Genomic DNA, 13,942 nt, shown 5'->3' with positions numbered 1-13,942 from the left:
AGTAATTACACACAAAAAAAGCAATCAGATTTTCACTTACCAGCTCTTCACAGCTAAACTTCCTCTTTGAACCTACTGTTTGAACCATCAGCCAATGAAATGGCTTTTAGCTGTAGATATCTCAGGGTACCTGATAAGATAATTATGCACACAACATTGCAGTCATGCCCTCCTCTCAGAAAACAAAAACTTTGAACCACTTACAGATTTTTAACAAACAAAATTACACTATTTTTTTTTATTTCTCCCCAGTCTCACTTGCACACCTCCCTCCAAACCTGTTCTCTTTAATTTGAATGTTGTTCACTTCAAGCTTACCCTGAATGAGAAGTTGTTCCCATACCAAAGACATATATAGCACTCGTTGTATTCTTTTAAGCAACTTCAGCAGAGGTGTCTGCCTCAGTTAGCACTGCTGGGCTGCCTTCACTTTCTGACGCGGAGAGGGAAGGGCAGGGGAGAGAGGACAATCACAACTTCAGGTAAAAGATTTTGCAAGTGAATGGACCTGGGCGGCGCCCTCCAGAGGTCAGCGCCCCCCTGTGGTGCTTACCCCACTTACCATGTTGGCATGGCCCTGAATCTGATGTTAACAAATAATCAAAGGGACTCTGGGTATGATGCATCTGAGAGACGGCAGTGTATTCCCTGTCCAATGAATGGAGGACCCGCTGGGCATCTAACAAACCCAATTCCTTACTTAGTCTAGCCCCTCCCTCCAGTCCGATGTCATCGTCCGGCAGAAGGATTGAGTTTCTCCAATTTTATATCCACTACACTATTAAAATCCTCCCCGACCACCACACCCCACCCAGAAATTCCCATCACTGCATGTAGGATTTGGTCATAAAACTTTTTTTCTGGCACATTTGGTGCATAGAGTGTTAAATGTTAGATGTTCCCCATAAAGTTCATCCTGTATCATAAACCACCGGCCCATTGAGTCAGTAAGAACTTTCCAGTCAATACTCAAAATGATTAAAGTGGGCAGAAGAGACTCCTGCCCGCTTAAATTGCTTGTCTTTGGCTAACTGCAAATATTTAATGACATGTAACCGGTTAGTGCTGCCAAATATTCATGGTTAGCGCCTGAGCTGAAGCCAGCTAACTTGTGTGCGTTCCAAGGGCAGAGTTGGCACTTATGCAGTTAAATGCCGATATTCAGCCCTTAACCACATAAGATAACTGCTCAAATTGGGACAAATAAATAGCAGTCCTATCTTTAAGAAGTTCATTTTATGCGGTTAAGGGCTGAATATTGTACTTAGCTATATAAGGTTTAGCGGCCAACCTGTAACTGGATATTGAATGCCGGTGCCTGGACGTAGTCTGGCATTGAATATCTGGGAATACAGCTAGTGGCAGACATAAAAACGCTGCTGCTGCCTGCTGAATATCAGCTGGTTTATGTTCTACAAAAGGGAAGGCTTTATGAAGCTACTAGTGGGACATGTCAAATAGTAACATTGACTCACCCAGTCCCTTGTAATTTTGCATATTCTGTGTCTGTGAGGTTGTCTCCTGGAGCAGGGCCACTCCTGCCTGCATTTTGCACAGAGCTAGAGCCAACAAGACCTTATTTCCTTTTAATAAGCAAGCCAAGCCCACCTACATTCGAAATTAGAATGTGTGTAGCCCTTAACATAAATTAGCATGTGAGCCCTTATCTCCACCTATTCTGTAGGCAGTAAGGGCTCACACACTAATCCTGCACTAATCAGTGCACAGCAGTGCCAGCACGATAACTGATTAGCGCAGAAATGCTCACTCTCTGTCCCAGACCACCCCTGCAGCTGCCCCATTGGTTCAACTCCTACTTCATTTGTGTCTTTGAACTACTCCACCAGTAAATTAAGCTTCTTTTCAAATCCCTACTTCTCTCTCATTTTTACCATATCTGTCTATCCTTTTTCAATCCACCTTATGGCCCATGCTCTTCTCTCTCACCCTATGCCTACCCTGGACTGCCAGCCTGCCTCCTGCGCCCATCTTTACCCTATCTCTGAGTGGCTGGCCTACAGCTGGTTTATGGATGGCATCCACTTAATAGGCGGCCGCCTTCAGTCTGTGAGGACGTGAAGTACAAGCCATACACTTAGGACTAGATTCTATATATGGCGCCAAAAAATGTAAGCAGTATTCTATACAGGATACACATCCTTTATAGAATAGCGCTAAGCACATAAACAATGCCTAACTTTAGGCTGGAGAAGTAAATGACTGGTATAGATGCGGGCGCGGCCTGCCCCACAGTGTGGGAGGAATTGCATGCTATTAGAGCAATGATGCAGCACCAACTGGACACTTCATCTAGAAATAAACAGGACCTTGAATTACTAATGAGGCAAGCATGTGATTCATAAACCCATATCTAGAAGATTGAGGAGAAAATTTTCCAACTTGAAATAAGATATCACCATAGGCGTAGTTTGACTGTTTCATTTGGGGGGGCAAAGAATGGGCGGAGCATATTAGCATATCATTTGCATATATAAATATGCAAATGAATATGCTAATATGGAGGAAGGAAATGAAATTTACAGGCAAAATATCACAGATGCACATTTCAATTAATAAATTATGAATAAAATACTTTTATTTACCTTTGTTGTCTGATCATTTAGTTTTTCTATTCGCTTTGATCCCAGTGTCTTCTGTTTTTTATGCAGTGTCTTCTTTCCAGTAGGCTTCCCTCTGCTCCCCACCCTCCCAGTCCCATCCATCTCTTGCTCCTTCCCTCTGCTCCCCAACCCTCCCAGTTCCATCCATCTTCTGTTCCTTCCCTCTGCTCACCATCCCTCCGTCCCATCCATCTTCTGCTCCTTCCCTCTGCTGTGCCTGACCTCTCCCAATCCCATCCATCTCCTGGTCCATCCCTCTGCTCCCCACCCCTCGCAGTCCCATCCATCTCTTGCTCCTTCCCTCTGCTTCCCACCCCTCCCAGTCATCTCCTGCTCCTTCCCTCTGCTTCCCACCCCTCCCAGTCCCATTCATCTCCTGCTCCTTTCCTCTGCTTCCCACCCCTCCCAGTTCCATTCATTTCCTGCTCCTTCCCTCTGCTTCCCACCCCTCCCAGTCCCATTCATCTCCTGCTCCTTTCCTCTGCTTCCCACCCCTCCCAGTCCCATTCATTTCCTGCTCCTTCCCACCCCTCCCAGTCCCATCCATCTCCTGCTCCTTCCCTCTGCTTCCCACCCCTCCCAGTCCCATCCCTCCCAGTCCCATTCATTTCTTGCTCCTTCCCTCTGCTTCCCACCCCTCCCAGTCCCATTCATCTCCTGCTCCTTTCCTCTGCTTCCCACCCCTCCCAGTCCCATCCATCTCTTGCTCCTTCCCTCTGCTTCCCACCCCTCCCAGTCCCATCCCTCCCAGTCCCATTCATTTCTTGCTCCTTCCCTCTGCTTCCCACCCCTCCCAGTCCCATTCATCTCCTGCTCCTTTCCTCTGCTTCCCACCCCTCCCAGTCCCATCCATCTCTTGCTCCTTCCCTCTGCTTCCCACCCCTCCCAGTCCCATTCATCTCCTGCTCCTTCCCACCCCTCCCAGTCCCATCCATCTCTTGCTCCTTCCCTCTGCTTCCCACCCCTCCCAGTCCCATTCATCTCCTGCTCCTTTCCTCTGCTTCCCACCCCTCCCAGTCCCATTCATTTCCTGCTCCTTCCCTCTGCTCCCCCCCCCCCCCGAGGTCCAAGATGGTGACTCCGTTTACCCCCTCTCTTCCTCCCTCCCTCCGGTGCAGGCAACAGTCTTCAGCTTTTTCAGCGTTCCTGGCAGCGGTAGCGATGTACACGCTGCCTTCGGTCTGCCCCGGAAGCCTTCTCTTCAAGTTCCTGTTCCCACCTATGCGGGAACAGGAACTTGAAGAGAAGGCTTCGGGGCAGAGCCAAAGGCAGCGTGTACAACGCTACCGCTGCCAGGAACGCTGGAAGACTGCTGCCTGCGCCGGAGGGAGGGAGGAAGAGAGAGAGGTAGACGGACACGCTCCTCTCGGTCCGCTTGGCTTCCCTGCCCTCTCTGTCTGCGTCCCGCCCGAAAGGAAATGACGTCAGAGGAAGGCGGGACGCAGATAGAGAGGGCAGGGAAGCCAAGCGGACCGAGAGGAGCGCGTGCCTGCATGTGGTTTTTTTTTTTTTTTTTAAACTAATGGCGCGGCGGCGCCTCGCGTCGTTTGGGGGGGCATTGCCCCCCCTCGCCCCCCCCAGTCTACGCCTATGGATATCACCAAGTTCAGCATAATATTCAGGCACTTATACAGTTGCGGGAATGCATGGAGGTCCTAGTGAACTGATGTAGAAGAAACAGCCTTTGACTGTTGGGCCTGCCTGTGGGGAAAAACATGTTGCTGATTTTGCTGAATATTACTCTCACTCCTCCACTCATAGGCGGTCGGTGGCCCAACTGTTTGGGGAGGCTAAAGGGGGCGGGGTTAGGGGTGGGGCCAGGGGTGGGGCTTACATCCATAATTGTCTAACACAGAAAAAAAATAAGTAAAAATAAGTCACAATACCTTTTATTAAATTTAGATATTAAATATGTATCATATGTCAAAGAATAAAGTGGTTGCTCAAAGCATGTACTAACCACAATTGCTCAACTGCAAAACACTATGCACAAATTTGTGCAAAAACACACTCATAAACCTCACTGTACCATAACACTGGACAGACCCTAATAAACCAATATACCACCCATAAGGAAAATGCAGACCGTCAACAATATGAAACAAGGGATCATAATATCACAATTCTCATGTAGAGCCACAAAACACCCTTTTAGGGTGGAAAGTGTTCACAATGAGCTCCTTTTATGAACGACTATATGTAGATCTTTCAAGAGGTAGTGTGTCATGATTTCGGCTCTAAAACCCTTTCTGATGATTTGGTGCCACCTCAGTAAGGCCAATACACAATCTCTCCACTGCAAAACACTATACACAAACTTGTGCAAAAACACACTCATAACCTTACCAAACCATAACAGTACTCATTCCAAGGACAGGACGCTACAACCTTATGCGTGGAAAGGCAGCACTGTAATTACAGCGGGCTCTAAAACACCAGTGCACAACCCAGTGAAACAAAAAAACCCCAAAAAGGGCTGAAAATACTACACGCTAGCAGAATACTGCACCTTGATCACACATGAAAAACACATGACACAGCAGATATGAAGGCAAAATACTGAACTGGAAAGTTACCTCAAGAAGTCAGACTCAGCATGCAGCAATACTAGAAAAATTGAAACTTACATGCAAAACATCACAGATGCACATTTCCAAAAGCTGACATATTCCAGTTTCCAGTTAATAAATTCTGAATAAAATACTTTTTTCTACATTTGTTGTCTGATCATTTAGTTTTTCTATTCGCGTTGGTCCCAGTGTCTTCTGTTTTATGCAGTGTCTTCTTTCCATTTGATATTTTTTCTCTCACCATGTCCACCATCCTCCTGTGTCCTTATGCATCCTGTCTACCATCTGTAGCCCTGTCCCTATCCTTCAGTATCCCGATCCAGCTCTTAAATTCAACAGTTTCCCCTCCATCCATATTCAGCATTTCTCCTCACTCCCCTCCATCCATGTGCATATACTTCCCTCCCCTCCATCCATGTCCAGCACCTTCCCTCTTTCTCTCCTACCCTTCCATCCAGTGTCATCCCTCTTTCTCTCTCCATCCTTCCACCCATTACCCTCTCCCAATCCTTCCGTCCATTGTCTCCCTCTATTTCCCCTTCCTTCTAGACAGTTCTCTCTCTTGACCCTTTTCCATGCAGCATGTCCTCTCTCACCCCATCCTTCCAGTGTCTTTCCTCTCCCCCCCTACCAGCATCTTCCCTCATTCTGCCCCCTCCTTCCAGCATTTTTCCTCTTTCTCCCTCCTTTCATCCAGCCAGCATTTCTTAGTCTGACAGCTAGGGTCTCCCCCAGTTTCTCCCCAGCAGCTTCTCTCTCTCTCTCCTGCCCATGTCCCCTCTTTCTCTCCCCATCTCTCATTGGTTCTCCCCTGCTCTTTTCCATGTCCCAGGCTCTCCCCTGTTCTTTTCCATGGCCTCTCTTTCTCTCCCCATCTCTTTCTGGCTCTCCCCTGCTTTTTTCCATGTCCCTGGCTCTCCCCTGCTCTTTTCCATGGCCCCTCTTTCTCTCCCCATCTCTCTCTGACTCTCCCCTGCTCTTTTCCATGTCCCTGGCTCTCCCATGCTCTTTTCCATGTCCCTTCTTTCTCTCCCTATCATTCTCTGGCTCTCCACTGCTCTTGTCCATGTCCCCTGGCTCTCCCCTGCTCTCCCTCTCTCTCCTCCTACCGTTTCCAGCCAGTGGCCACGTTCTCTTCTCTCCCTCCAGCCCGGGCCTCTTTTTATAGCAGCGCTGACAGAAGAAGAAAGAGAAGCGTGGGGCCGCAGCAGCCTTCAGACATGCACTGTCGGCTCTGCCAGTCCTCTGCCCCCGGAACGGGAAATTGACGTCACGGGGCAGAGACCGGCAGAGCCGACAGCGCATGTCTGAAGGCTGCTGCGGCCCCGTGCTTCTTTTTCTTCTTATGTTATGCTGGCTGTGGAGAGAAGCAGCGGATCAGCGTAGGTCTCGTTCCTGGCTGCCGCTGTGCTGCTCAACAGAAGTGGCAGCAGCAGAAGATTTTGTCGGGAGTCTCGTCTCAGGCTACATTTGGAGAAGGAGGCAGGCGGGGCCGTGGGGAAGGTCACAGCTGGGCTGGGGAGGCTTAGCCTCCCCAAGCCTCTTATACGGGGCGCCTGTGCCTCCACTTGAAATCAAATGGGATTATAGAGTCCCAACAGGCCAATCCAGCAACTCTGCATCCAATAGTGATGCTGCTGCTTCAATTACCCAGGTGCAGTGGATACTACAAGTGGTTCGCAGAAAGGTACCACTAATGGTGAGGAACCATAAGATCTTTTTTTGCCTGACTTTACTGCTGAAACAGCCAGAGTGATCTGTGTGATATGGACTGCTGGCGCCAGTCCTTATTGTTGTGACTTTTAATAATAATCATTCTTTCACTAAAGTGGAAGATCTGTACAGCGTTATTGGAATCAAATGAAGTTCAGCGCTAATAGATGGCTGATGGATCTTCTCTTTGTGGCATGCCATGCAGGTTGTGTCTGCTCTACTTGCTTCATAGGTTGTGGTATTTATGGAAATGAGTAGGTTCCTTATTTTATTAGCCCTATATGGATGTTTAGTCTTGCAAGGGCTATATCTACTCTACACTTTTTTAGTATTCTTTCTTAGTCTGATCTATACATGAGTTTGGAATATATTCGACCTTGCTAAATATCACCTGAGTGATAATCTATTATTTTAGTTTTGGTGTTTTTAATTTTCCTTTATTAAGTACTTATACTGATATGGAAGCTTTCGGTGTGTATATATTTTTTTATTTTGTTATAGGAGGGAATGCTGGCAGCGCATCTTGTGTACTTGCTCAAACTTGATTAACAAATATATATGGACTGGACTGGATTATTTCTGTTTGTCAAGCCTGATGTTTGTTTTTCATTCTTGTTTGATATTTCTTAGTTGTCAGGGGGAATGTAATGTAGAATTGATTAAACTGATCATCTATAATTTTGTAAAGCAGCGGAGTGTTTCTATTGACATTGATGAACTGAATCATTCATGTCAGTTAGGATTTTAACTCTTAATGTTAACCATTCCATTAAAGGAGCAAAAAATAATTAGTTAAGGCAGGAGCAAGCTGATATAGTGCTTTTACAAGAAATTCATTTGTTGCAGGTGGAGTCTTGTAAATTGATTCAAGCATGGAAGGGAATAGGTTGTCATTCTCCAACCTGTGGAAAGAAAAATTGGGTTGTAACCTACTATTTGCATTCAGTTTCGTAAGTCTTAGGCAGATGGGTTCTGTGTGTAATTCACTCTAGGCTGATTCTTCTCTGGCTTATTCATAACCTTGGCTTAGTGGCCATTTAGCGATTTCATCATTCAACTACAAAGGAATTTATTTTACTCTTACCCCACATATCACTTATTGTACTATTTTCTAGTAACAAAAGATCTTATACCCAGAGTGCAGCATTGCTTTGTAGGATCTATTCTCATATTAGATCATGCAGCTGTCAGAGTTGACTTTGAGGGCCTCCAAGCTTCCAGAGATTCCCCCAATTGGTGCTTGAACCCAGAATTACAAGCTCAAGATGACTTTGTAGCAATGATACATAGGGTCAGCCAGGAATAGTTTCACAGATATGTGATGGTGCTGATTTTTCAGCCACAACGATATGGGAAACCTATAAAGCAATGCTACAAGGAAAAATAATTAATTATGTGGCCTGGATGAATAAATCTAGATGGGCAACACTTCAGGAATTGGAAGATAAGATAGCCAAGTTGTAAGGCAAATTTATGTCTGTTGGTGCCCCTAGTGCACTGTACGAGTTGCAAAAGATAAAATGAGTATAATTGCCTGCTTAGTCAACAAGTGGTATGATCCATTTTTCTACATGAGTGCACTATTATGCTTCAGATAACAAGGCAGGCCCAATGCCTGAAGGCCAAATGTGTTAAGCAACACATTGAGGGTATTATTCATCTGGATAGATGTATGTACATCTGATACAAGCATTACTGACCAATTTGTAAATTTTTCTACCGTGCATCAGAAGGTAGAGAAACCAAACAGCAGCAGAAAACCTTTTTTGATCATTTACCACATTCAATGCTGTCAAAGGCTCAGCAGCAGGATCTAGGGGCAGACATCACTGATGAGGACAGTAAACTAGTAATTAAATCATTGTCCCCTCAGAAAACTCCTGGGCCAGATGGCATACCCATCGAGTATTCCAAAATCTTTTCTCACCTCCTACAGCCTAATTTATCAGAACTTTATTCTTCTTTAAATACTCAAGCAAGAATCATAGGTTGGACAATGATTAGTGTTCTGGAAAAACTTGACAGAAATCCCAACTTAGTGGCGAATTATAGACCAATCTCATTATTGAATGCTGATTATAAGGTACATGACAAGATATGCCAAGATTTTAGCAGATAGGCTTGCTTCTGTGATGACCACTCTTATATATCAAGATCAAGTTGGCTTCATTAAAGAGTGCTGCATATCGAACAATGCCAGAGTTTTAATGATTTGTTGGTTATTGCACAACGGCACCATCATCATATTGCAGCATTATCCATCGATGTGGAAAAGGCACTTGACTGCATTAAATGGACACATTTATTTGAGGTCCTGCACTGGTTTTGATATGGGGAGTCATTTATAAATTTGTTAACCATTCCTTATAACTGTCCATCCTCATATATTATGATCAACAGCATGCTCTCTAAGCCTTTTCCTCTTCAGAAGGCATTAAGCAAGGCCACTGTCACCATTGTTTAATTTAGCCCTTGAACCCCTCTTGATAGCCATCCATCAAAGATACACTTGGTATAACTGTTGGGGACCTGGATTGCAAGTGGCAGTGTACACAGATGATGTAATCTTATTTTAATCACATCCAGAGACCTCTTTAGTTTCTTTGAACACTCTGATCTCATACTTTTCTAGTTTTTCTGGCTACAAGATCAACTGGAGTAAATCAGAGTTGTTATCCATGCTTGATTACTTTATCAGCCAGACGTTGCTCAGTACAAATTTAAATTGGACTGCACAAGGCCTTAAATAGCATAGAGTTAACAAGAGATCTGGACGTGAATAAAGCTTGAACGATGGCTAAAATTGACTCCATTATCACTTGTACAACTTTGGACTGGTCATCATAACAACTGCCAGTAAGATGTAATTAAGATGATTGTGGTTCCTCAAATCAATTATATACTAGCATGTTTCCATTCCTGCTGCCTGATGCTTTTATAAAAAGTTTGAATCTTCATTGCTTCAATTCTTGTGGGCAGGTAAACCACCTAAAATTGCTAAGCCGAAATTGAAGAAATCTCATGAAAAAGGGGGTATCAAGTTCCCTGATTTCTTTCTTTACCACATAGTCTTCTTGCTCCACTATGTGATGAGACAGCTTGAAGCTGGGCAGGATGAACCCAAGCTGCTGGCATGGCTGCTCCTGAACAAACAGAAGCTAGCCCATTTCCATTGGGACTATACTGGGGGATGATTCCATGGAAGCACTGATGAGTGCACCATGTGCTACATTCCACTAGCAAAGCTCTCCATTTTATGGATAATGCTCAAAAAATTCCTTGAACAAAGAGCCTTCACGTCCCATTGTGGAGAAACCCTTCATTAAAAATTGCAGAGAAACTCAGCTATTGGGAGGCCTTGCTGATGAAAGGCCTTTGTTCAGTTTCCCATCTGTTGCAGCCATCAGGTTTTATAGACTTTTGCTGCTTTAAAATGCTGATATGATCTGTCTATAACTCATCTTTTTCAGTTCATACAGCTGCAGCACAGCCTGCGATATTCTTGTTACTTTCTAAATAGCTTCTTGGAATTTCTGAACATTTTGGAACTTGCATGCAAATGTGCTTTATGTGGACACCCAGTGTCATTATGTTTAAGAGAGAGATTTTCACAACACTTGGAGTTCAAGAGATCTGGTCTGCGGATGTACAACTTCAGCCCTCGCAGATAGATTGGGAGTATTTTTTGAGCTCAGTCACTAGACCAACATTATCAACTTCATTAATGCAATCATTATTTTTCATGGCACACAGAGCTATCTGGACACCATGTAGGATGTTCCGGGCTGTACTAACTTCTTCTGCAAAATACTGGTATTTATTTATTTGTAGCATTTGTATCCCACATTTTCCCACCAATTTGCAGGCTCAATGTGGCTTACATTTGCCATAATGGCGGTTGCCATTTCCGGTTAACAGGATTACAGATGGTATTGCATTGAGGTGCATACATTCATGTTAACATACATGGAACATCTCTATATATAAAAGGCACCACCAACATTCTAAATGAAGCCTCCAGCCGGAAGTGTGATGGGGGAGAGATATCCGGTTTCTCCATGAGTGTCTGCCCCGCCCTCGCTCTCTCTGTAACACAAACAGTGAAGGAAAACACAGCAAAGCACGAAATCAAATCGCTCTCTCTGTAACAGTGAAGGACTCAGAGGGGGGAGGGGAGAGAGGGCAGAAGCCCTCACTATCTCTGTAACACAAACACAGCACAGCAGGAAACTTAACACTGAAGGACTCCGAGGGGGGAGGGGACAGAGAGGACAGAGAGCACAGGGGAAGGGAGAGAGGGCAGAGGGCAGGGACACACACACTCCCACATGCACACAGAAGAAAACCTTGCTAGCCCCCATTTCATTTGCATCAGAAACGGGGCTTTTTTACTAGTAATATATATGGAACAGATCATGGTATATATATATATATATATATATATATACCATGTGCCTACATACATGGTAAAGAAGAATACATTATGGTATTGCAAGAAGGTTCCTGAGTAATAAATTGGGTTGTAACATACATTAGGTCATTGGCTATAGAGAGACCCTATTCGACATAAGGTTTAAAGTGGTAGTTCTTGATCATTAATAGCAAAGAGGTTAAGCAGTCAGGCGATAAAAGTTCAGTTTTGTATAGATTGTGTATAATGTTATTATTTAGTATTTAAGATGGATGTTGTTGGTATGCCTTCTTGAAAAGATCTGTTTTCAGTAGCCTTCGGAAGATGGTTAGGTCTTGTGTTGTTTTTATGGCCTTCGGTATAGCATTCCATAGCTGCGTGCAGATGTATGAGAAACTGGTCGCGTATGTGGATTTGTATTTTAGCCCTTTACAGTTAGGATAGTGGAGATTGAGGAATGTGCGTGATCTTTTTGTGTTCCTAATAGGCAAGTCTATAAGGTCTGACATGTAGGTTGGGGCTTCCCCGTAAACGATTTTGTGGACCAAGATGCAAACTTTGAACGTAATTCGTTCTTTTAGTGGGAGCCAGTGTAGTTTTTCTCTTAGGGGTTTGGCGCTTTCGTATTTCGCTTTCCCAAATATGAGTCTGGCTGCTGTATTTTGAGCGGTTTGAAGCTTCTTGATTTGTTCTTTGCATCTGGCATAAATGGCATTGCAATAGTCCAGATGACTTAGCACCATTGATTGTACTAGGCTACGGAATACTTCCCTTGGGAAGAAAGGTTTGATTCTTTTGAGTTTCCACACTGAGTAGAACATTTTTTTTGCTGTATTTTTCGCATGATCTTCAAGTGTGAGGTTTCAGTCAATTGTGACTCCTAGAATTTTCAGGCTGTCTGAGACCGGAAGTGTGTAGTCTGGAGTGTTTATGGTATTGGGTTTGTTTGTGTTGTATTGTGAGGACAGGATGAGACATTGTGTTTTTCCTGCATTTAACTTTAGTTGGAATGCGTCCGCCCATGAGTTCATTATTTGGAGGCTGTGTGTGATTTCATTTGTGATTTCGGTTATGTCTTGTTTGAACGGGATGTATATCGTGACAGTCACTAGACCAACATTATCAACTTCATTAATGCAGTCATTATTTTTCATGGCACACAGAGCTATCTGGACACCATGTAGGATGTTCCGGGCTGTACTAACTTCTTCTGCAAAATGCTGGTACTGTGGGCAACTTGTAGGAACTATGATTCACACGTTGTGCCAATGCCTTGTTATCCACATGTACTGGGAAACAATTTGGGAGCACTTATCACTATATCAAATGCAGCATTTTAATATTCTGATTTCTGTGGCATTGCAACAAATCATAAGTAACTGGAAGACGTCTATACATAATAATGTTGGGGTTGATATTCAACATGATTAAACAGCCAGAAATGGCTCCTGGCCAGTTAGATTGCCTGTTCAGTGCCGAATTCAAAACCAGCTGTTTTGGGGGCGTTCTGGGGGCAGAGTCTGCACGTGGCCAGTTAAGTGCTGATATTCAGAACTTAACCAGTCGAATAAAAATAGGAGTGCATAAAAGTCAGTCCTATCTTTAGGCAGTAACCCACAACCGGTTAAGTGCTGAATATCATATTTAACCGGTTCTGCAAACCCAGAAGTTCAATTCCAGTGCCCGGTCATGGCCCGGCATTGAATTTCAGGCCTGCATAACGATCACCACCAGCTGTCGACCCTGTTGTTTTTGGGTTAAATACTGTTCAACTATGTTATCAATGCAAAAGTGTAGCTGCTAGTAAACTGCATCATATAGACTATATTAAAAAAATATATGGCAGCCTATTGCTGACTTTTTATATTGATAGTATTAAGCCACATACATAGTGCAGATGCTGTGCAGCAAAGTTACTGATGAACTTTTAAGTTGCAGTATGGGCCCTACTTGTTTTTGTTTTTATTTGTTTTAACTGTATTATCTGTGCAGAAGTTATTACTGACTATTGTTCTTAGTTGAAAATCTCAATAAAAGATTGAACTAAAAAAAAAAGAGTATCTGCCCGACATCACTTCCACAGCCCAACCTGCGAGGCGTATGGGAGAAAAGGCAACCTCCATGACAGAAGGTGGCAACTGAATCAGAGTCTTGGGGAAAAAAGCCAAGTCTAAGAGCAAGAAGATGCAAAGTACAAGAGATAAAGGAGTCTTGAATATAGGCAAACTTACTGGAGGCAGAGCGGACCTTCCGCAGGGCACATAAGAAAGGGAGAGAAGGGGAAGGAAGGAGAGGAATAGAAATAAGATTGGTGAGGTTGTGGCTTGACCAGCACAGGTAGAGTGAGAGTTAATTTGGGAGACCAGGATTGGAATTGATATCCTCAGGAGAGAGGAGGAGGAGAAGAAGCAAGAGAATACGGAGTATGGGAGGCATGATGATAGTGATGAAGATGGATGTGATCAGACAGAATGGAGATGGTTGATTGAAACTAAGAAATGTTGAAGCTTGAGAACTGGAGTAAAGCTAGACATACAAAATGGCTGGTGAGGTGATGAAAGCAGAAAATAGGCAGCATGGTCTTGAGGAGGGGGATTGTAGTGATTGAGATAGGAATAAGACTAGAA

The 13,942-nt window shown here is 44.1% G+C and overlaps 1 protein-coding gene across 1 annotated transcript in view; it reads left to right on the top strand.

Annotated features, from left to right (window-relative positions):
* Positions 1 to 10,098, top strand: part of LOC115471325 (T-lymphocyte activation antigen CD80-like) — a 61,243-nt gene extending 51,145 nt beyond the window's left edge. The window contains exon 5 of the mRNA XM_030205026.1: positions 9,884 to 10,098. Within this exon, the coding sequence (XP_030060886.1) occupies positions 9,884 to 10,098 (215 nt within the window). The remainder of the gene's footprint in view (positions 1 to 9,883) is intronic.
* Positions 10,099 to 13,942: the final 3,844 nt, after the last annotated feature.

Source organism: Microcaecilia unicolor, chromosome 5 (assembly GCF_901765095.1).
Source record: "Microcaecilia unicolor chromosome 5, aMicUni1.1, whole genome shotgun sequence".
In the NCBI taxonomy this organism is placed as follows: Eukaryota; Metazoa; Chordata; class Amphibia; order Gymnophiona; family Siphonopidae; genus Microcaecilia; species Microcaecilia unicolor.
The sequence above is the reverse complement of the archived record's forward strand: the minus strand, read 5'-3'. Positions and strand labels throughout refer to the sequence as shown.